Below are 23,432 nucleotides of genomic sequence, written 5' to 3'. Positions count from 1 at the left end.
GGCTTGCAGACGGCATCTCCTCCATGTGTCCTCCTCGCATGGTGTTTCCTCTGTGTGTCTGTGTCCTAATCTCCTCTTCTCATAAAGCCACCAGGCGTATTGGATTAGGGCCAACCCCTGTGACCTCGTTTTATCTTAATTATTTCTTTAAAGACCCTGACTCCAAACATAGTCACATTCTGAGGTGCTGGGTTAGTGCTTTAACATACGAATGGGGGTACTCATTTCATCCCACAACATAAAGTGAGGCGGTTGCTTTCCAACGCGGTGGTACCAACTCACATTTGCCAGCAGGCTCTCATTTAATTTGCACCCTCCCCCTAACTTTTTAGTTTAATTGAGCATCTCTTTATATGTTTTGCTTCTGCCTTGGGGAATTTTCTGTGTCTACCTTTGCCCATTTTTTTCAGTTGGAGTTGAGAGTATCTTTTCATAATGATTCGTAGGAATTCTTTATAAAACCTAGATACTGACTTGCACCGCAAGATTTTTCTGCTGGTCCATAGCTTGTCTTCACACTAATGTATGGTGTCCTTTGATGTACAGAGGTTTTTCATTTGAACGTAGTCAAATGCTTCAAGCACCAAAGTTTATCTTGTTCAAGAGATCTCTACCTACACCAAGGTCATGGAAATACTCTTTTATGTTTTCTAAATCATTTCACGTTTTGTTTCTCACATCTTGGCTTCAGTCCCCTGGGGATTATTTGTGTGTATGATGCATGAAAAGAATCTAATCTCGTTTTCCCAGCTAGTCCACCAGCCCCCGTCATGGTCTGGCTTTCCCGGTGGGCTGAGGCCTGGCTATCCTGTCCCCCAACATCAACACCTTCTGCACACCCAGCGACTTCCCTCTGGAAGGGCTGAGCACTCAGCAGTGACGCCCTAGCCTGTTTCAGGGATGAGCCCAGCCAGAGCCTGTGGCTGTGGCTCTGTCCTTCTGAAAGGGCTGCAGAGGTGGGGATGGTATTAGTTACCTGTGCTGCTGTAACAAATTGCCACAGACTTGGTGCCTAAAAATAACGGAAACGTATTCTCATAGTTCAGGAGCTGGATGTCTGAAGCCAAGGTACCAACAGGGTCAGTTCCCTCTGGAGACTGCGAGGGAGAATCTGCTCCGTGCCTCTCAGCTTCTGCGGGCTGCCAGCAGGCCTTGGCACTCCTCGGCTTGGAGCTGCCTCCCTTCAGCCTCCGCCTCCACCTTCCTGTGGCTTCCCCTCTGTGTCCGTTCACTCTTCTGTTCTCTTCTAAGGCCTTGCCATTGGATTCAGGGCCCACCGCACTCCAGGATGTGCTCATTTTGAATCCTTAGTTATATTTGCCAGGAATTTTTCCCGAGTAAGGTCACATTCACAGGTTCTGGGTAGACATATCTTTTGGGGCCACCGTTCAGCCCCCTACAAGGACTACGTGTGAAATGGGAGAAGAGTTTCCAATCACAGGGGGTGGGAAAGGAGCAATTCTTCAACCACCGGCTCCCTCACCAACATACACTCCTTTTCGGCTCCCTTGCTCAGTGAACGGCTCCCAACCCGCCTTTTCCTTTCATTTCCTGCCCCCACTCCCCAATCCAAGGTTGAGTTGTCCCACTCCTGGGAAATATGTCTTATGGAGCTGAATCAATAACATGAAGAAAATCCTCTCTTTGTTGTTGCTTTGTTAATAATATTGAAAAGTTGGAAACCCCCAGGAGAGGAGGTAATTACTTAATTACTTCAATAACATTCATTCATGCAACCTCACCCAGAGCCCGAGAAGGGGACTTGGGAAGGAGAGAGCAGAGAACAGGAGGGTGGGTGGGTGGTGGGATGTGCCACAGGTGATGACCCACAGATTACCTGATGCAAATTAGGGACTGGGCATGGAAGGGAATCTCAGGAATTACCCAAGGGCCCTAAGCTAGTCTGAGTCCCTGACACTGAGTCATGTGGGATGAGCTGACTCAGGTGGATCAGGCAGAGAGGGGGATCGGGGGGCGAGGTGTCAGGACGAGGCACCCTACGTAAAGTCGGCAGGAACCCCTGTCTCTGTGGGACCCGTGAGTAGGCACCGAAATTACAAAATCATGGGCCACATGGAAAGGCTTAGAATTAGGGAAAAAATACAGCATAGCATAAACAATAATTCAGAAGAGTGAAAAAGAGAATTGCTGTATGAGCCAGCAATCCTACTTCTGGGCATATACCCATTCAAAACAACATCAACAGGGATTCAAAGATTTGTACGTGCACCCACGTTCCTGGCAGTATTATTTGCAATAGTGGAAAGCAGAAACAACCCAAATGTTTATCGATGGATAAATAGGTAAACAAAATATGGTATATTTACAGGGGTGGGCAAAAGTAGGCTTACAGTTGCAAGTACTTGAAACAGAGTTTATCTTGTATGATTATTTATACTTGCATTATATATTTTTCCATAAGAACAGTTGTAAACCCCCTTTGGCTCACCCCTTTATGTACAATGAAATATTATTCAGCCTTAGAAAGGAAGGACTTCCTGACACATTACAGCATGGATAGACCTTAGGGATGTTACGTTCAGTGAAACTAGCCAGTCACAGAAGGACAAATAGTGTATGATGCCACTCACAAGAGGGACCCAGAGGAGTCAGACCCAGAGGGCCAGAAAGTAGGATGGCGGCCCGGGGGCTGGGGGAGGGACGTGGGGAGTTCGCGTTCAGCGGCGACAGCGTTTCAGTCGGGCAAGATGGAGAAGTTCTCAAGGTGGTGGTGGTGGTGGTGGTTGTACAAGTGTGAGTGTACTTAATGCCCCTGAACTGTGCACTTGAAAATGGTCAAAACGGTAAATTTTATATTATATGTATTTTACCACAGTCTTTCTTCAAAAAGGGTGCCTAGTATAGTAGATGTTACGTGAGGAGTCTCCGATCCCAGCCATGCCTCTTGCGTGTTCCTCTGTCCGCGCAGGGCGCCGTTCTGGCGCCCGCCCAGGTGTGGCTCGGGGGTGGCGGGGGTGTGGGAAGCAGGCAGGCTGCTGCCCTCCTGGAGGTCGCAGGCCGGAGGGGCAGGTGGGCCTCCATCAAGTCACACCGCCAAAGGCTTGCCCGAGTTTTCTCGCAGTTACTAGCTCTGTGACCTTGGACAAGCCACCTCTCCGTTCTGAGTTTGTTTCCTTCTCTGTATAAATGGGGACAATGATGTGACCTGATGATAATGCCGCAGGATGAAGGGACATCCTCTGAATCGCCAGGCGAGCGGGCGTGGCTTGGACGGCGCTCCACCTGTGTTCGTTCATTCCCTTTCCTAGTGATGTGTCAGAAACACGTGCTCAAGGACACACTAACAGAATTTGCGGTGCGCAGGGATGGAGTCAGGCAACATATATACTTCTAAGTCATTCAGAGTCCTTTTTTTAAAAAAAAAAATTCAAAATCCTTTAATATGCATAAAAGATCTAGAAGGACATTCACCGAAGTGTGAAGAGTGGGTCATGGGATGTCAGGCCGGAATTTTTTAAATCCCTATTAAGAGACCTCCCGGCTGGATGATCTTGGGCAAATAACCTGACATGTGTGAACAGTTTCCTCCACTATAAGATAATAGCATCTACTGGCATAGTGGTTACTCCCTTAAATAAACTTTTTATTATGGGATGTTTCAAACCTTCACAAAAAAAGGGATAGTCTAATGAACCTCCATGAACCAGCTTCAACAATTAGCAATAAATTGCTGATTTTGTTTCATCTCTATTTCCCCTGCTGGTTATTTTAAAGTAAATCCCAAATAGAGAGACTCTTTTATTTGTTTATTTTTAAAACCCTCACCTGAGGATATGTTTATTGATGAGAGAGAGAGAGAGAGAGAGAGAGAGAGAGAGAGAGAGAGAAACACCAATCGGTTGCCTCCCATACGCATTCCGGCCAGGGATCGAATTTGCAACCTAGGTGTGTGCCCTGACTGGGAATTGAACCCGAAGCCTTTTGTTGTACAGGATGACGCTCCAATCAACTGAGCCACCTGACCAGGGCCAAATAGGCAGAGTCTTAAAAAAAAATCACAATACTACTATCACACCTAAATTTTTTTGAAAATAATTTCTTAAAATCATCTAATATCAAATCATTGAATATTTAACCATCCTTGATTGTCCCATAAATGTATTTTTGATTTAATATGCTTGAATTAGGATCCACGCATTACTTTTGGCTGATACAGCCTCCCCCCAACCCCAGCATTTTGTTGGGACAATTTTCAAACATCCAGTGAAGGTGGAAGAATTTGCAGTGAGCTCCTGCATAACCTCTTCGTTCAACCGTTAACAGGTTACTGTACTTTCTTTGCAACATGTATACCATCTGTCTCTCTACAGTGACACTTTTAAGTCTCTCAATTTAAATACTATCTCCCTCACACCTTTTCTCCTTACTATTTACTTGCTGAAGAAACTGTGTCATTTGTCCTGTAGAATTTCTCATTTGAGGATTAAATGAACTAATATGTACCTGGTGCTTAGAATATAGTAGGTATCTAATTAATATTTATTATTTGCTTTTTATTTCTCTATATCTTCTATAAGATACCTATACCTTATATCTTTTTTATCTATATTTTACCCAGTGAAAATATATCATTTTTGTAACAACAAAAAAAGCTTAAAAAGTCCCTGACTGCTACAACTTTTCACAGCCACCTTGGTTTGCAGCCACACATGGGGGTCTTCACTTTGTTTGCTGGGTCCACCCCCATGTCTTAGATCCTCAGGAAGGGCCACCAGCACCGGGCAGTTGCTGGTGGCAGAATAAGAGGGTGTGGGGGTGGGAACAAGAGCTGGGGGGCTCAGTGGGAATGGTGGGAGGGGGTTCTGGACCAGGAACCAGGATCAGCCCCTCCCCTGGGGCTGAGGCTGGAGACACCAGGAGGGAGGCCCAGAGGAAGCCTGGACAAGGTGTGAAAAGCTGCAGAAGTCCCAGGAGAGGGCAGAAGCAATGCGCGTATCATTAGGGATGAGCCAGAACGCACAGCCTGGTTCCAGGGGCTGGGGCAATGGAGCAAGAGAAAGATGTGCCTCCCAGGGGATACAACAGCACAGACTTGGACAGCAGATGAGAAATACACAGGTGCTTGGCGTCTCCCATCAGCTGATACAGAAGAAAGGCTGGAGACGGGTAGGAGGAGCTCTGGGTTGAGGGGTTGGGAGCTCTGAGCCTGGTTTTGCCACTCATCACCTGTGTGGTCTTGGGTAAAGGTCCTTCCCTTCTTTCAACCTCAGCTGCAAAATAGGATGGTGGCCTGGAAGCCCCCTAGGAGTTTGTTCTAGGTCTGGCAAGGCAAACGCTCTATCCCATTGCTCCCTGGGGTTGCAGGAGAGGGTCAAGGTTGCCGGACTTGAATGTGTAGGTTGCTCCCTTTAGCACTTTTCCTTTGAAGATGTCAAACACCAGGTAAAGGCTCACAAGTATGAGTCACCAAATCAAAGTAAGAAATGCACAGGCTCCAGTGTATACCGTCTAGTCCCCACCCTGCCGCTTCCTGGCCTGCGATCTTAAGTAGCGCTTCACGATGTATTGGGAATGTCTGTCGTGGCTCAAGAAATGGGCAGGGTGGGCTTGCTCACCCGGAACCTAGATCCAAGGCTTCCAAATCTAATCCTCCAGGTAAACTTGGCTATTTAACCTCCGAGTGAAATCTGCTTTATTAACATTTTTAGCCAAACAAAATGGAAAAGTGAATAAATGTAAAAATAAACCACTTACCTGCCTCCCTGGCCCAGGACCCAGGTGCCTGCCAACCACCGCCATTGTGCGACCACATGGCCGGTGGTCCCACTAGCCGGCTTTGATTCCTGGGCTATTGTTGTCTGTGCTGAATGAAATTCATTAGCCCATTGTGAGCTGTTCAGGTTTAATGCCTCTAAAATTGCCTGTGAAACCAGAGCGTGGTGGAGATGCGCCAGCAATGGGCCACAATGGGCCGCCCATCCACATGGAGCCTCCCTGCGAGCTTCCCCCAGAGCCGAGCCCTGTGCCGCCTGGGGAACCTGCAGGGGGCCCTCCTGAATCACACCTGCTCCCTGTGAACACTCTGGTGTAAGCGTGAGGGACAGTTCTGGAGAAAACGGAAAGAGCGATGACACCCTCTGGGGCTGAAAGGAGGCCTGGGGACTGGGGTGCACTGCGGTGAGAGCTACCTGGGGGCAGAACCGGGTGGCACTTCTGTGGCAGGTCTTGGGCTCTGGAACGGGTTGAATTACATCCCTCAAAAAGATGTTGTGGTCCTAGCCCCCAGTACCTCAGACCGTGACCGTATTTGGAAATCGGGTTGCTGCAGATGGAGTAAGTTAAGATGAGGTCATGCTGGAATAGGGTGGGCCCCTGATCCAATATGACTCTGTCCTTATAAAAAGAGGAAGTCTGGACACAGCTACACACAGGGAGAATGCCTGGAACATGAAGGCAGAGATTGGGGTGATACATCTGTCTACAAGCCAAGGAAAGCCAAAGATTGCCAGCAAACCACCAGAAGCCGGGTGAAGGCCTGGAACGGATCCTTTTCTCGGCCCTCAGAAGGCACCAACCCAGCTGACACCTTGATCTTGAGCTTCCAGGCTCCAGAGCTGTGAGGAAGTAAATTTCTGTTGTCTAAGCTGCTCCGGTTCGGGATGCTTTGTCACAGCAGCCCCAGGACACCCCTTCAGGGGCTGGCAGGCCAGAACCCTGGCTCCAACGCCTTCTGCCTGGGAGACCTTGGGCATCGCACTTTCTTCCTTTGAGCCTGGGGCCTGGGGCGCGGAACCAGAACTCTGGGGCCTGGCTGGACAAAGACTGGCCGGGTCAATCCGATCCCTTCCCTGGACATTTGGAGGTGGGACGCTAGGCGGCGGTGAACACTGGGCCCTGGGGGATGGGGCCGAGGACTCCGTTTTGGGCCCAGTGCCAGGTATACAAGCAGAGGCCGCCAGTGCTCCAGGAGGCGCTGTAACAGACTCCAAGGGAGACCAGGACAAAAGGCAGAGGGGAGAGAGGCGCCTTCGTGCGGATGCTGGGCCCCTGCGCCTCCCCAGGCCTGGCTGGGGAGCGCAGGCCAGTTTCTCAGGCACATACTGTTTCCACGGGCTCCCCTTCCTTGTGGAATCACAGGGGCAATGTTTTAACATATCTCTTTGCCTGTCTCTGGGAAGGCTTTGAGAACTGTAAAGTGAGGAACACACTTTCTCAGCAACCACAAACCCTCCCTTGTGCCTACTGTGTGCGGGTGCAGGGTAGGAGGTAAAGCAGCTCCGGGTCCTGCCCTAGGTTGTCCCTGGCCAAGGGGAGTGTCCAGGGGGACACGTGTGCTGCCATGCCTGGCCCCCAACCCCCGCCCCAACTCCAGGTCAAAATGAAATCGTGGGGTCAGCCAGCCAAGTTCCAGCTTTTTCCACTGTCGACTGTTAAATGCTATTGTGAAATGTCAGCTATCACATTCTTCCCCTTCCTCATTTTTTTCATCCATTTTGAGAGACATGGGCTAACAGAGGAAATGTAGAATGCATAACTGGGGCTAAAACAGGCAACATGGCTTGGTGGCTAAGAGAGAGCAGGTCTGGTAACAGACTGGCGGAGTTCATATTGTTTAACCTCTTAAGCAAGTTGTTTAACCCCTTTGTACAATTTTCCTTATCTGTACAATGGACAAAATAAACCTCACTGCAAATTTGTGTGGATGAATTTAAAGGAGTTACCATATGTGAAGTGCTCACGCCAGTGGCTGACACACAGGCAGCCCTCCGTGGACATTTGCTCTTATTATTAAGGAAAAAATGCATGAAGTTGGGGAGCACAATGAAAGAAGTGGTTATTTGTAGTAAGACATTTCCTAGGGGGCCTGCCCAGCTCACAATGACCCTCTTGACCGTCCTTCGCACCGCTAGGGAATGGTCGCCATGTTTGTATGACTTGGCTCTGACACTGGCTGGGCTGGGCATTTGGCCCAAGCTGAGCCAACCACGTCCTTCCCTTGGAACTGGGCCAAACGTATCCTAGTTTGATCCCAGATGGCCTCTTCTGTCAGGTTGAAGAGACATGACAGAGAAAGCCAGGATGTGTGGAAGGATGTTGCAGAGAGGGGCAGACCATGGAGCAGAGAGAAGGTCCCTGGGTTGCTGGTTTCTGGCCCTTTCTTAATCCTGGGAATCTTTACACCATTGGAGTGCTAATGAGGCCACCTTGACTCCTTATAACCTGTCTCTACTCTGTTGAAGCTACTCCAACTGGTTTCTGTTGCAACCAAGGTGTCTTGGCTAACACCTGGACGCTGGGGCCCGCCTTCTCATTTCTCTGTATCTGCGAGACTCTGATCTTCCTGGAGTTGTAAGAAAATGCCCTCTTTCTTCTTTTCAACTCTGGCAGGTTGGAATCAGTTCATTTATGCTGTGGTTGAAGAAAGAAGAGGGCAGGAATTATGAAACCATTTTTCCCTTCCATTTATTGAACCCCAACTTCTTCTAAACCTTGTACTAAGCACTTATATATGCATTCTCTCATTAGCTCCAATGTGAATTTCATGATTGGATCCTGTTTCTTAGGTGAAGAGACTGAGGTTCAGAATGATTAAATGATTTTATTAGCATAGTAACTCAGCTAGGGAAGGTGGACAGCTGAGATCTAAATCTAAAGTTTGTGCTGTCAAGCTCTTTGCCACCCAGCCTGGGGCCGCTGGATAGCATCTTCCCACTCTCCTGCTGTGAGATCTCAGATGAACCCGCCACCCTGCCTCAGCTTCCTAATCTGTGGAATGGGGCAATACCACCACCCTTGCCCATCCGAAGGTTGTCTGCAGTGGCTGACGCAAAGGGAGGCGAGGCTAAGTTTTGGCAGAGCCACAGGTTCCCCACACATGTAACACATCAACCTCTACTTCCTTTCATTGCTTCTTAGCGACTGACTCAGAACGGATGGAGGGTAAAGAAAGAAGTCACATTTAAATTGGTCAATTTGAGCAGCGCACCCCAAAGGCTGGTGGGGGAGAGAGATGCAATTAATCTGAAACACACAGTGGTTTTTATTTAAAAAATATGATCCATGGTCTTCAGTCCTCCGTGTGGTTGTGCCAGGCGTCATTTCCACTAGTCAGCAGCGGCTCCGCATTTGGGCTGTTCATTAAGATCCCTGTGGGTTTTTAAAAAATGAATGGTATTTGTCTTTGTAACAATTAAAACAAATTAATACATGCTCATTATAGAAACTTTGGGGATGGCATAAAGAACACAAAATTTACCCAGAAGTGTTACATCAACACAGTGGATGTATTAGCAACAAAAGGACACTGACGTGGATACATCTCGAAAACTTATGCAGAGTCAAAGAAGTCAGGCCCCTCAAAGTACACAACTTTTGACTCTATTTGTATGAAATTCAAGAAGAGGCAAAACTGTCTCTCGTGACAGACAGTGGGTCAGGGGTTGCTGGGGCCACAAGGAGCACTGGGAAGCTTCTGGACTGTGGGGATGTTCTATTCCGATGTCTTGACCCAGGAGGCAGCAAGGTGGGTGAATACATTCATCAACACTTACCAACCTGTTCTTTGAAAATGGGCACATTTTATTTCATGTAAATTATACTTCAATAACATTGGTTTAAAAAGGGGAGAACGTGACCGGCAATTCCACTGTCCTGCTGTGGGGTCTTAGAAAAGCCCTCCCTCTCGCCTTGGTTGCCTTGATCTTGGTCATCTGGAGCTGACTGCTATTAAGGTTTTGGTGTGTGAATGTAACTCAATCAATCAATCGACTGTATGTGAGAAATACTAGTTCCAGGTAAACTATTATTTCTCTGTAATACTTTTAAAAATTAACCTTAGACTTAATAATTTGGTGAAAGTGAGACAGAGAGGGGGAGAGGATGGTGCTTCATGTTCTTTTGATGCCTCCTCCTGCCCCCTGAAAGCAGAGCCGGTGGCAGAGTGGCAGAGTAATCAGCCACCCCGTGCCACAGGCTGACAAGTAGAAAGGTGCCTCCACCCCTCGCCCCTTCCTGCTGATGAGCCTAGAAAATGGGCTGACTTCACCTCGGCTCAGAAGAGGGAGGAAGATGTTCATCACCTTCAGGATGAAAACACGACTCCTCTCCTTATACCGGAAAAATAGCACATTTTATTATGTGATCAGCACGTTAAATGCCATCAGTACAAAATGTGTGCCCCGTTATACTGGTGTCTCATGCCTGTTAAAAATGAGGTTTGGGAATGAACTCCTGGCTGATGTAATTTTGAATCAGTTTTCAGACGGAGCTTCAGGAGAGTTCCCCAAAAGCAATAGCACTGTGGGCAGCTATGAAACTGGGAGCCCTTCGGAATACACAGTTTTGTTGCCTGCTTTTGGTGCTTGGCATTTTATTATGAGTGTGGTCTCATGCCGTTCAAAAAACAGGACTTAAAAGAGGGTGCACCTTATTCCATCCTATGGGTCCCCGTGTTCCTTGGCAGTCTGACAAAGCCGGCAATAAGTTTGCTCCAGCCCCCAGAAGTGGCGTCTGAGGGGGAACGTGCTGTTGCTTGAGTGTGAGCAATATAATCTCCCCCAGACTGCAAACCACAGGATGGCTGGGGAGCAGACTGTACCTGCTGAAAGGGCAGGGAAAACATCTTCTCTTAACACCACGGGTTCTCAGCCAACAGTGATTTTGGCTCCCAGGTGACATGTGACAGTGTCTTAGGACAATGTGGTTGTCACAAATTGGGGATGCTACCGATATCTGTGGGTAGAGGCCTGGAATGCTGCTAAATGTCCTCCAATGCATAGGACAGCTGCCTGCCATCAAGTATTATCTAGCCCCAAAAGTCAATAGTGTGAAGGCTGGAAACCCTGCACAGATGTTGCATCTGGAATGTCTGCACTCCAGTTGTTGGGCAAATGGGAAAGGTTCAGAGAAGTGGACTGGATGGAGAGTCCATATTAGGGCCATGTAAACGTGGGTTCTAAAACGATGTTGGGGACGTGAACTAGCTAAAGCTTATTCAAAGTGCTTATTCTGTGCCAGGCTGTGAGCTTGATGTTGATTACCGCATTTAATTTCTTCAGCTCTGGGAAAAGGTACAGTTATGACCCACTTTATAATAAATCAACTGATGACATACACAGTGGGAAAAGGGAAGAGGCTGTTTTCTTCTTGGCATAATTTTTTAGGGGTTGGTGGTGATTTTTGTGGGGGGCACTGTCTGGTTCCCCCAACTCAACTGTGAGCTCCAAGATGGGAAAGTCTTGGGTAAACTGGATTTGTAGCACCTGACAAAGTGTCTGGAACTCAGTAGGAGCTAACAGGTGTTTCATGGAACGGAGTGAAAGAACGAAGGAGCAGGGCAATTGTTCCCTACTGGTTAGAACGTAGGCATTGCAGTTAGATTTCCAGCCTTTCAACAGAGAACCACTGTGCACCTGCTATGGGCCTGGCTCTGGAGAAACAGGGAGTGGCTGCTGGGGTGAACCTGCTGGCTCATGGGAGCCGATTGTTCATCTATCAGGAAGCATGCAAGCTGATTGTCAAACAGACATTAAATACAATTAAATTAGGTAAAGTTACCAATAAATAAATTATATATTTTAAAAGGTAATAAAACACATCACTTCCTAATTATTTTACTATATTTTACTAGTATCTTTGTTCCAGAGGTTATTTATGTCTAAGGCAGGGGTCGCCAAATCTTTTCTGTACAAGGGCCAGAGAGTAAATATTTCAGGCGTTGCAGGCCAAGAGCTGAATCTGGCCCTTTAGCTATTGTTCGCTGTTTCCTGGTCTGCTGTGTCTGCAGGGTGGAAATACTCAATAATGGGGTGCATCTCTTTCCAGCTCCATGTTCAGTTATGCATGTTGGTAGCTTGAAATCGGTCATGGTGGGAATACTCATACCACGGAAATTATCAAATGCTGTGCATCAGGGCCTTTCTTTTTTCTGCAGCAAGCTGATTGTTAAAACATTTACCAGCACACCACTGGACACCATGATGGGCAAAACTGGAATGAACCCTGCCCTTTTGGAGGGTGGAGAGTTGAGTTTGTGCACCATTTCGTGGTGGGGCGGGGCAAGGAGGGAGCCCTGCAAAGTCTGGTGAGGCTCTCCACTGGAGGCCACCCCGAGGAGGAGGACGCTCGTCTACAGGAGTGTCTGCCAGAAGCGGCAGGGCTGCTAGAAGAGGGTGCTCAGGTGGGCCTTTCCGGGGGCTGGCCATCCACAGAGATGCCCCCCATCCTAACCAGGGACTTCACGTCATCAAATTCCTTTGTGGGCATCCAGGGCAGCAGGTCTGTCTTTCCCCTCTGAGTTAGCTCAAGGGGAGACTTCAGGGACTTGGGAGTTGAGGTGTGAGCTCATGCGGGCAGTTTACTGCCTGCTCACTACCACCCCAGCTCCCAGCACTGCACTTGACACAGTGTAGGTTCTCCACCAATGAGGCCCAGGGGTGAACCATACTGGGTTGCTGAGTTCAAGTGACGCAGTGAGCAGGTGAGAGCACGTTACGGTCCTTTGGGACCTGACTCAAACAAGGAGGGACCACCAGCAAAGAAGGCAGAAAATGACAGGTTTGTCTGGTGACCTGGCTGAATGAACTGGCCTGTGGGAGCTCAAGGAGAGCAAAGGGTTTGTGAATTTCCGTGTTCTCTCTGCTGCTCTGTAAACCTGTCAAGTTCAATGCCAGGAGGGTGAACTCTAAGGGGCTGGGGCCATGTCTTTGGAGAATCTGGGTTCCCATGGCATTGAGGATGACTTGGGTACGTGATCTATCCATGGAAACTCTAGGGGCTTGTGTCTCCTGCAGAGGTTGGGGGTCTGCAGGGAGGGGCTTTCTGATAGAATATGACAGCTGAAATTAGTCACATTATTTCTAGGCCAGGAACCTGGGATAGTGGGAGGCGAGGGGCTGTGCAACAAATTACATGAGTCCCAGACTAGAAGGCCGAACACCAGTGCCATCCCACCTCCTCATGTCTCAACTTACTGACCTGGTCCTATGGCCTGCATGTTTTGAAGTACCAGGGAATATGTAAGTGTGACAATCAGTCATTGCCTATTTGTTGAGCCCCGACCACATGTGGGCCCTGAGCCAGCCCTGCTGCCAAACAGGAACTCCTGATTTCTGCCTCAAGGAACTTTTCTTCTTACAGTGTCTTGGGGGCTCCAAGACACTGATTTCAAATTAAAATTTAAAAAAAAATTATTTAAAGATAACTGATCAAATTCAATGCTTTCATCTCTTAGGCCTCTGCCCTGCATTCTTGGGGTACCATGTGTGCCTTGGCAAATGAGCTAGTTTCCTGCACAGGCCAAACAATCTCCCACTTCTTTGTATGTGCCCCTCCTCCCTCTGCCGCTTCCAGGAGTTGGTTCCTGGTTTCCCCTTCTTTACCTGGTTCCTAAAGACCTCCTGAAGTCAGAATGTGCACCCAGCACCCGTTGGGTTAGTGTTCTCTCTCTGTTCCTAGAGCTGAAGCACAGCATGGTTGGTCATTGTCTCTATCATCCTTTATCTGAACTCCATACCTGGGCCCAGTCCTGACCAGCTAAGTGAGCCGGGGCATGTAGCTCAGCCACTCTGTACCCTCATCTGCAAGAGAGGATGATGGCAGCTATGTCATAAGGTTGCTGTGACAAAGGAAAGGTGCATGCATGTGCAACTCATAGCCCATAGGAAGTGCTTTGGATACTGTGCCTATTACAGGAACTACTCCTGTGACAACGTACAGCAGGGGCTCAATAAAGGTTTCAACGACTGACTTAACGCCACCCCTTAACAACCTGGGTGGTTCTTGGTCACAACCATCCCTTGCACCCACACATACAGCATGAGGTGGGGGCTTGGGTCTGCTCCTTTCTTGCTTGGTGGTTTTCTCAAGGCCCATTGTGGCTTAGAACTTGAATGAAATGCCAGCAAATTGTGGGGAGATGTTGTATACTGCATTCTCTTACTTAACTGTGTCTCCCTCAGGGTGCACGAGGAGAGGACAGCTCTGCCCCTCTCCTGCGCAGCCTAGACATGAGTCTTATTCTGTGAGGGACAGGGCCCTGCCTTCTACCCCTGCCCCCAGCCCTGGTCAGGCTCAGGGGAGAGGGTCTTTGGGGAGCCTATCCGTCTTGTCGGTTCTGGGAGAGGGAGGGGAGGAGATAATCCCACCGCAGGGACTCTGTGCACTAACTGCGGCATTCGTGATGAGATTCCACACACGCTCACACACACATGTGCTCACTACAGGGCACCTTCACTTAACAAAAGGACACAAATCTGGGGTTTTTGGTGGACATGAGGAAGGCTGATGGAGGGGCAGAGCATTTGCTCGTTGGTGTTAGGTGTCTCCTGATGGCAGAAGGGAAATGTTTTGGTTCAGTTCTGGTTCCTGAGTGGCACTGCGATTCATTCCACTAAGGTGCTTCCAATATAATTCTCTTCTCTGCTTGGTGCTGGGTCTAGGGATGCAGAGCTGAACGGCCAGATCCTGGTCTGAGGGGAGAGATAAAGAAGCTGGAGTTCCTGAAGTGCTGGAAGAAGAGGGGAGGGGGCAATCCAGTAACTTTGGGGGAGACTTTGTTGTCTACGTTCCTAGAAGGGGCCAGACTCCAGGGGCAGGAAAAAGGAGGGGGACTGAGGAGCTTGTCCCTTTCGCCAAGGCCCTGGAGGACCCCAAATGCCAAGGCGGATAGACATCTGCAAAAGGCAAGGGGTCTCCAGAGTCTGGTAGTGTGAGACAGAGCAGTGTGGGCTCCTTAGCGGTGTAATAGAGGGGACATTTTCAATTCGAGGACACATCCCTGTCTGATTGCCCCATCTGGCCGGCCAGAGGGGCAGCCTGAGCTGTGGCGGGGGTATCAGAGGTCAAGCGGTCCAGCCCCATCCCGCCCCCCCTCCCCACCCTCGCCTCTAGCCCAGCCCAGCCCAGCCCAGGCCCAGTCCCTCCGGTTTGCACCTGGCCGCACCTCTGCCAGCCGTCCGCGTTGACACGTTTCGGGGTGCTTACGTTTCTGATCAGGGCCGCTGGGATGCGGACCACGGGTTCCGGGGGCCACGACTGGTCCGTGAGCAGGTCCCGCCCGCGGGCCTCGCGGCTCAGCACGGGCCTGGGCACCGGCGGGGGCGCGGCTGGGCGTGACGTCACGCCCCGCCCCCACGGCCCCCGCCCACCCTCACATTCCGGGAGGGGCCTGGCCGGGGCCTGCCGGGGCTCGCCCGCCGCAGCCCCCTCCCCAGGGGCCGCCCCCTCCGGTCGGGCCGCGCCTCTGCCCCTCGCGTCCCCGCCCGGCGGCCGACTCCGCCTGCGAGAGGCCGAAGCCGCGGCGGCGGCCGCCGTTGCCGCCATTGACGTCAGAGGGGCGGGCACATGACCCCGTGGGGACCAATCGCGCGGGCGCGGAGCGGCTTCTGCAATCTCTCAACTGAGCCGGCCCCCGCGGCCCCCGCCGCACACTTGCCCGCGGACGGCCGCCCAGACACACGTACTGTACACACGAGCGGGTGGCGGGGCCGAGACACGCCCGCCGCGCGGCCCCCGCTCGCCGCCGCCCCCCGGCGCTGCCCGCGTCCCCACCCGCCCGTCTGCCCGCCGAGCTGGTCCGGCCGCCGCGAGCATGCACCCGACGAGCTAGGAGGAAGCCGAGCCCCACGGGAAGGACCGAGAGCCGGCCGCGCCAGCCGCTCGCCCGCCGCGGGCCCCTCCCCTGTGGGCGCCCCCAGCCCCACACCCCCCCACCTTCCTGAGCGGTGGGGGGGTGCGGGCTGCCGAACGGGGGCCCCGCCGCCCCGCAGCCGGGACAGCCCCTCTCCCCGCCCCCGGCCCCCTCCCCGGCCCGGCCGGCCATGGATCTGACCAGCAGCGCGGGCGGCGGCGGCGACCCCCGGCAGATCGAGGAGACCAAACCGCTGCTGGGGGGTGACGTGCCGGCCCCCGAGGGCACGAAGATGGGCGCCGTGCCCTGCCGCCGGGCCCTTCTGCTGTGCAACGGGATGAGGTACAAACTGCTGCAGGAGGGCGACATCCAGGTCTGTGTCATCCGGCACCCGCGGACCTTTCTCAGCAAGATCCTCACCTCGAAATTCCTGAGGCGCTGGGAGCCGCACCACCTAACGCTGGCCGACAACAGCCTGGCGTCCGCCACGGTGAGTCTCCGCGCGGCGCGATACTGCACCCCCGCGCCTCCCCTCGGGGCCGGGGAGGCGCCCCCTCCCACCGCTGCACCTGGAGCCCCGGGCCTGCTGCGCGCGCCGGGGGGCGCCGCGGGGCGCCGCGGGCGGGGAGAACCCGGCGCCTCTCTCCTGGCCTGGGCTCGGACTGGGTTGTGGAAACCGCAGCTCTGCCCAGCCGGCGGCTCGGGGAGATCCTCAAAATTCTGTAGAAGATCTGACCCCCTCTGCTCCCCTCCCCGCCCCGCCGCCGCCCCCAGGCTGAGCATTTAGTGACCTCTTGGGCACAGCGCTTGGGTTTCTTACGGATAGGACCGTGGGATAGACCCGAGACTGGGCCCTGATGGTGGTGAGGGTTCCCTTTCTGAAAGCCTGCGGTGGACGGGAAAGCAAAACAACCAAAAAATAAAACAACCAAACAAAAAACCCCAAACCCCAAACACCCAACAACCTCAAAACCCCCAAACCCAAAGAATTTCCAGAAACCAATTCCTTTCTTTGCTGTGCCCGTCTTTTATTCTTTTTTTCTGCCCGGGGTGGCAGGCAAAACTGGGTGCTCGCTTTCCTGTCTGAAAAATCTCTTTCGCACGTTGAGAGGTTGAGAGTGGAGGGGGAGGGGGCAGGGGTCCTGGACTATCTCCTCCCCACCCAGGGCTGAGGGTCAAGTTCTAGTGTGGAAGCTGGCCTGTGGGGCTCTGGTCTTGTATTGTCTGTGAAGTGTGTGTAGACGTCTGCTTCGTTGCTGGCGGTTTTATTTTGTTACTGTTATTGTTTTTAAATATATGGCTGGGACTGGGTCAGTTGGGTGAGAGGGAGAGGAGAAGTCATTGATCTGTTTCTGAAATCAAATCTGCAAGGTGGAGAGAGACAGCTGTGGTGGGTCGCAGGGCGGGGGTGGGGAGCAGGAACCTGAACAGGATGCTTTGTGTTTTGAAACAAGGACAGTTTAAAACACCGTATCTGCTTGGGGCCTGAGCCTTGCTTAGGGGGTTCCTTCTTCTGTGGAAAGGCGACAGGTCTTCCCCAGAATGCACACTCCCCCCTGGGGCCACTGTGAGTCTGTTTACTAAGCACAGTGAGGGGGGGGTGGTGCAGAATACACTGCCTGCCCACACCTGTGCCAAGAAAACCCAGCCAGGAAACAGGGTGTCGTTTACATGGCATGTCACAAACGTGTAGCGTGTGTAGACATTTCCCCGGCATCCATGTTCCCTTGGCAGTGTGTCACAGGCCGTGCGTGACACATGCTCCAAGGAATGGGGAGAGGGAAAAGTTAGAAGAAACCATACTCCTCGAAACAGCTTCCCCCTCCTGAGAGCACTGAAGCACTCGAGGACTTTTATTCTGAATTTTGGGTCCGACGTGCTGAGAACACCTATTTTTTCTTTCCTGTGGGCACGTTGGTGCAATGTCTGCAAAGGCTGCTTTCTCAGGAAGGATCACCAGTTGTTGAGAAGCAGCCCAGGCCCAGTTTCAGGCTCATGCATGTTCTTAAACTCGTTGCAAGCCACAGGCCTCAGCGTTTGGCTTTCATTTGATGGAGGGAGAGCCTCAGAAAATTTATCCTCACACAGGATTTCAGATCCAGGGAGGAACTAGTGTCCTTAGTAGTTTCCTGCCTAGGATCTGGAGCTTCTAATTCTGGCTTCAAAATTATCTCCTGGTTCAGGGGGGTTTTATTTTTTCTGCCACCCCTCAAAATGATGGGGAGTTGGGGGGAAGAAAATGGTTGAGAGGCAGGTGGATGGGAAAACGGTGATCCTCTGTGGGAAGGACTGGCTGAGCTCTCCTGTGCTCCCTTGGGAGAAGCCAGGAGTGTGTCTTCTGCCGCTGCTGGCCATGGTCTAAGGGAAGCCAGCTTTGGAGGCTCAAGGCCCCAGACTTACCTCTGATTGCTCAAGATGTATATGTGAGAGAGGGGAAAGGAGGAAAGGCGGAAGCCAGGCGCTGGTTTCTTAAGCAGCCAGAGGCCCTGGCCCCACCTTCACCAGATGAGGTGGGTGACACTTATGTAGCTTGGGTCTGCGATTTTCACGACTGGGGACTGAGGGCTATCCATGGAACCAGATTTGTCTCAGCAGAGCCTTGCTCTGGCTTTGGGAGATGTGGAATGAGGAACTCTGAGCAAGTGTCCAAGGAGCTGGCATAATTCCTCTTCCTCTGCCTGCTGTCACCCAGGCCCTCGGGCAGGGCAGGGGGCGTCCTTAAATCTCCCCATCATGGGCTCCAGTGGGGTGCATGGCTCTCTGTGCCAGGGCCTATGAGTGTGTGTGTGGGGGGGGGGGGCTGCCCAGAGCAGCCCTGATCGAAGCGGTTGCCTCCAGGGCAGAGGTGGGGTTGGGATTGCTACGGGGGACCTTGTCTCATCAAGGGGGACCTTGTCTCATCAGGAGACTCCTGGTTGGTTCTAGGCCCTAGGAAACAAAGCACCCTGAGGGGTTTTTCTGAGGTCTGGGCATTATGTAATCTGTCTGCATTTTATAGTGTGGCCCAAGCAGTGTATTGGGAAATATTAGCCCAAATGAAACAAAGGTGAATTTGAGCGCAGTTCACTATAACAAGCCCTGTCAGCCCTGTGGCTTTGCAGAGTTCCCTGGCTCAGCCACAAGCTGCAGATATATCAAGTATGTTTCATATCTTTTCGTGAAATATATATTATCAGTATAGTAAACCATCTCTATGGCCCAACTCAGAACCATTTGGTAATTATCTGGTTAATTACGTAGGTTTCAGGAAGAGAGTCAGGGTGATTGATCTGGAATCAAATGAATAAACAAACCAAATACACTCTTTGCCCAAACTGTCTTTGGCATCTGTCTACACTGATCCAATTAACTGAATTGTTGTCAGAGATAAAGACCAGGCTTCTAGGATCATAGCTGTCTCAGGCAGAGGTGGGAGCCTGTGGGGCTCCCAGGCTCACCTTGGTGGCAATTCCAGGTGGCTGTGCCCCTCAGGTGGACCTCTCTTGTGTCCCTGCTGGGGAGATGGGCTCAGCCAGGGGCCCCAGGGACAGGCAGCCTCACTCCCTGGCCTGGCTATAAACTTTGCCTTGTGTGGGGTCAGGTTGGAGCTTGCCCTGCGCCCGTCTCCTGGGCCAGTTACTGATTAAATCCTCTCAGAGCCAACAGTGTGCCTGACGTGGCCGTGACAGCGCCGGGCCTGATGCACTCTGTGCCTGAGACTTTGGATCCGGAAAGCTCATAAACAAAGAAGGAAACACAAAGGCGACAGTGACCTGGCTGACGTGTGAGGGGTGACTGGGAGGCATCCGCCCCTTTCCTGGGGTATACATGACCACACCTTGTGGGGGAAGGGCCCGCCTGCCCAGGCTGCGGCCTGGGTCTGGCACTTCATTCCCCTTTTGCATCCAGACTTCCCAGTCCCTGGGCCTCCCTGGGCTTTCGTGGTGGGGGCCAGGAGTTCTGCATAAGCAGCCAGGTCCGGTGAGACCAGGATCCATTTTGCTGTTCTGTGTTGGGGTTGAATTTGATCACCTGCTAGACATGTTTGTCCACTGGAAGAGGGTTTTGTCCGTGTGCTTTGTTTCCTCAGCACCGAAGAAGCGCAGATAAGCTGCTTGCATTATTTCACCTAATTTTGTGCATACATCACACAGCATCTCATGGTGGATCCGGTTCGAAAAGTCTTTTATTCATTGACCCAACAGGGGTCAGAGCACAGGTGAAGAAGCAGTGTTCTTTATTCTCAAGCCTTAATTCACCTACGACTTGTTTTTAAATATTCACCACTCTGCTGCTCTGACTCAAATGTTTCTGGCCCTCTTGTCACAGAGAGGAACAGAGAAGTCATCTTAATTCTCACTGGGTTTCTTTAGGTTGGTGTTCTCTGGGGGAGCACAGCCCTCTTTTGAACTAGCTCTGATGCTTACTAAGCATCTAGGTATCAAGTGCTGAGCAGAGAGTTCACCCCACAGGTGTGGTTTCCACCTGGGAATTAAAGTTTGTGTCCTCCAGAGTAGTCACGTGTCCCATGGAGATGCGTCTGCATGCGCACATGCGTGTGCATGTGTGTTCATTTTTTCCACTTTGTAGCGTGCACTGCGTCCTGCCTTTGATTTATGTGTTTATTGTGGCACTTAGTACACACAACAAATTTTTTTTCTTTCAGTGTCATTTGTCATAAGATTTTTTAATATATCAAATTTGTTTCCCAGATAACTTGTCTGATTGGAGGTTGTGGAGGGGAGGGGCAGAGACAGAGGAGAAAAAAATATAAATTCTCTGTAAACAGCAAATGTGGTCTGCCTTCCCCAGGTTGTGGTAAGTAAGTATGTTTTAAGGAGGGAGTGTGTTTTGATGCTGCCATTCATTTGCCTGGTGCAATCTGAGATGCCCTTTCTGGCTACGGGCAAAATTGTGCCAGTCCAGGCAGAAGGGGATTCACTGTGCATGGCTGGGCTTTGCTGCCGAGCTGGCGATGGAGGCGGCGAGGCAGGCGCGTGCCTCTGGCTTGGGTTCCGTGGCCCACAGGTGGCTTCTGTACAGGGCCCGCTGACTCCCCCGGCAGCAAGAGAGGGAGGACATTTTTGGGGTACTGTGTACGGCAAGGCTAGGGAGAGCCTGGTGGCCGTGTCACCAAAGCTGTCTTGGGTGCCTCGCTGCCAGCCTCAAGGCAGCCGGGCCGCCTCTTTCCAGGCCAGCCAAGCTTGGCCCATGCAGGTGGTGTTTTGGCAGAATGGACCTTTGAGATGGCTGAGTTATGCCTTTGATTAAGGGATTCCATGAGGTTAAGCAGGGCAGCCTTAATCAGCAGTGGTTTAGGGTGCCTCCACCAGGGTCGGGAGAGAGGCAGAACAGACTCCGGGTTTGGCATATCTTGGCTCTGGGTCTGGATGCTGAGGTTATGACTTCCTGGCTGTGCGACTTTTGGCACGTGCTTTCCCTTGCTGGGCCTTTTTCTCCTGGAGGGTGGGGCAGTCCTACCTCATTGATAGGATTGCTGTAAGGATTGGAAAGAATTCAGATTAGGGTGGACAGCACAGAATAAGGGTGTGACAGTTATTCCAATTCATGTTTTCCTAATTGCCCTGAGAGAGCTTTGTGAAACTGTGTGCAAGTGGAAGGGGTTATTGCTGTTTAAGAATGGGCATTCTCCAGAGAAAAGCCTCCTGAGATGAGCAGTGCCTTTGGGAAAGTTAGGGGTATTTAGCAGATCTGGTATGCAGGGAGGCCAGAAATTGTTGAAAGTAGTCTAAGAAAAATTCCTCAGTGGGCACAGTCGAGTTTCTTAAAAAAACAAAACACATAACCTTTTTTTTTTTTTTGTGAAAATTGAAACAATGATGCATACATCAAATAAATTCAGATAGTACGTAAGGGAAAATGAAGCATCTCCCTTATTCATGTCCCCACAGCCCCCAGTTCTCCGAGGTAAGCTCTGTTACTCATTCCTGTGTATCCTTGCTGACCGTCTGGCATTTACACACAGTTATGAGCCATTGTTTCTCACTGAACAGTGCATTTTAGAGATCATTCTGGATCAGTGCAGACGCAGCTGCCTTGTTCTTTTTTGCTGCTGCGTAGTGTTCCATTGTAGAGGGGCACTAAAGTAACGTGGCAGACTGTTCCCTATAGCTGGACATTTAGGTTACTCCCCATCTTTTGCTGTTTTAAACAAGATGCTTGCCATTTTTATTCAGTTGACTTGTTTCTGTTTTGGTAATTTGAACGTTTTTGCTTGCTTCCTTGGTGGGTGTTAAAATATTTCGTCCCAGAGTTGCTTTGTGAGGGCGAGCTGACCCTCCCTCAGAATGCATTGTCCGGGGTCACTGCTGCCTGGAGTCGTGCTCCAGCCCGGCTGAGTGTCACCAGTCAGGGAGCCCCCATGGAGGGTCTGGCCACCGGGCCCACTAGGCACTGAATACAGGTGAGCAAGGGGCTCTGCCCATCGCACTGACCTCTGCCCCAAGGGCAAGGGTCTATGTGGCCCAGGACAGCTGTTTCCTGCTCCACCTGAGAGCATCATTTTTGTCTCCAGACACTTCCTGCTTCCCCAGGAGGGAAGCCTGTCCTTGTGGCCCTGGGTTAGAGAAAGGGAGGAAGTGAGAATGTCTTTTCCCAGCTCTTGGCTCTGGTGACAAGGCGCCCAGTGCATTCAACAGGGCACCGAGGGAGTCCCGTTACAGGCACATTGGAAAGGAACCTTTGCGGCCATTAGCAGAGCCTTCCAAAGGGTGACGAGGCGTGTGTGTATGCGTGCGTGCGTGTGCGCGTGCATGGAGGAGGTGTCGGTGTCTGTTGAGACAAAGGGAACCGCAGGGAAAATATTTCTGGTGCTGAAATTGGTTCCCATGTTTAGTTGCCATTTCTTTTTGCCTGTTCCGGTCAGAAAGGTTTATACAGAGAACAGCCGTACCCAGCAGAGTGGTCAGATAAGTAAGCTGGGATCCCGCCCCTGCAACTTCCTAGCTGGTGGGTGACCTTGGGCAGGTCTCCTAACCTTTGTCCTTATCTGCAAAATTCGGAAAATGGGACTTCCTTTTAGCATTGACCCCAGGGTTAGGTGAGGTAAGGCAGGGCAGTTCATTCAACAGATGAATATCACTGTTCTGGACACTTTGAAGACAACCAGTCCCTATCCTCCTGGAACTTGTGTTGCTGACGTGGGTGACAGACAAAAAGCCACTAAGCAAGCAAATATGCAGTTTGTCTGGTGGGGGGTGACAGGGGCCCAGGAGAAAAGAAAGCAGTCAGGCAAGTGGCATGTTCGGGGTTTGGGAACTGGGAGCCTTGTTGCTTTACATGTGGCAGTCAGGGAAGGGAAGGAGGCGATATCTGGAGGGAGAGCATTCCGGGTAGAGAGAATGGCTAGTGCAAAGGTCCTGAGGCTGGCCCGTACTGGGAAATCACCCAGTAAAGTGGCTGGCACTGAGCAAAGGCTCTACAGTTGTCATCATCCTGCTTTCCAGCAGCTGCTATTATCTGTTAAAAAAATATACAGGAGTATCTAGAATATGCCAGGTACTGGGTGTACAGGCAGCTCCTTGTCCCATGGAGCTTTCAGTGCTTCCTGTGTGAGTGTGTGTATGCCTGTTTAACCCAGCTCCCCCCCAATGAATAGTGAAGATTTGCGTTGGAGCAATGCTTTTAAGAGATTCTTAAATTACAAAGCCCAGTAAAACTTTAAAAAACCAGCTCTTTTTGTCCATACTGCGTTGCAAGGGTCCCAGGATCCAGACACATTAATCTTCAAATTGCCTCCAGGGGAGAGGCAAGGGGACGTGTGTTGTCCAAAGACCCTTACAAAAGACTCGGCAGCAGGGCTGGGATTCACACCCCGGACTCCTGCCTCCCAGCACCTTCCAGT

General features: G+C 51.2%; 1 protein-coding gene across 1 annotated transcript in view; it reads left to right on the top strand.

The window, feature by feature from the left end:
* Positions 1-15,438: 15,438 nt before the first annotated feature.
* The window catches only part of CMIP (c-Maf inducing protein), a 226,350-nt gene continuing 218,356 nt past the window's right edge, over positions 15,439-23,432 (top strand). The window contains exon 1 of the mRNA XM_054579136.1: positions 15,439-16,079. Coding sequence (XP_054435111.1) covers positions 15,780-16,079 — 300 coding nt within the window. The 5' untranslated portion in view covers positions 15,439-15,779. The remainder of the gene's footprint in view (positions 16,080-23,432) is intronic.

This window comes from Pteronotus mesoamericanus, unplaced genomic scaffold, assembly GCF_021234165.1.
Source record: "Pteronotus mesoamericanus isolate MK-2021 breed Mesoamerican mustached bat unplaced genomic scaffold, CSHL_Meso_final contig_52, whole genome shotgun sequence".
NCBI classification, from domain to species: Eukaryota; Metazoa; Chordata; class Mammalia; order Chiroptera; family Mormoopidae; genus Pteronotus; species Pteronotus mesoamericanus.
This window is presented reverse-complemented; position numbering and strand designations above follow the sequence as displayed.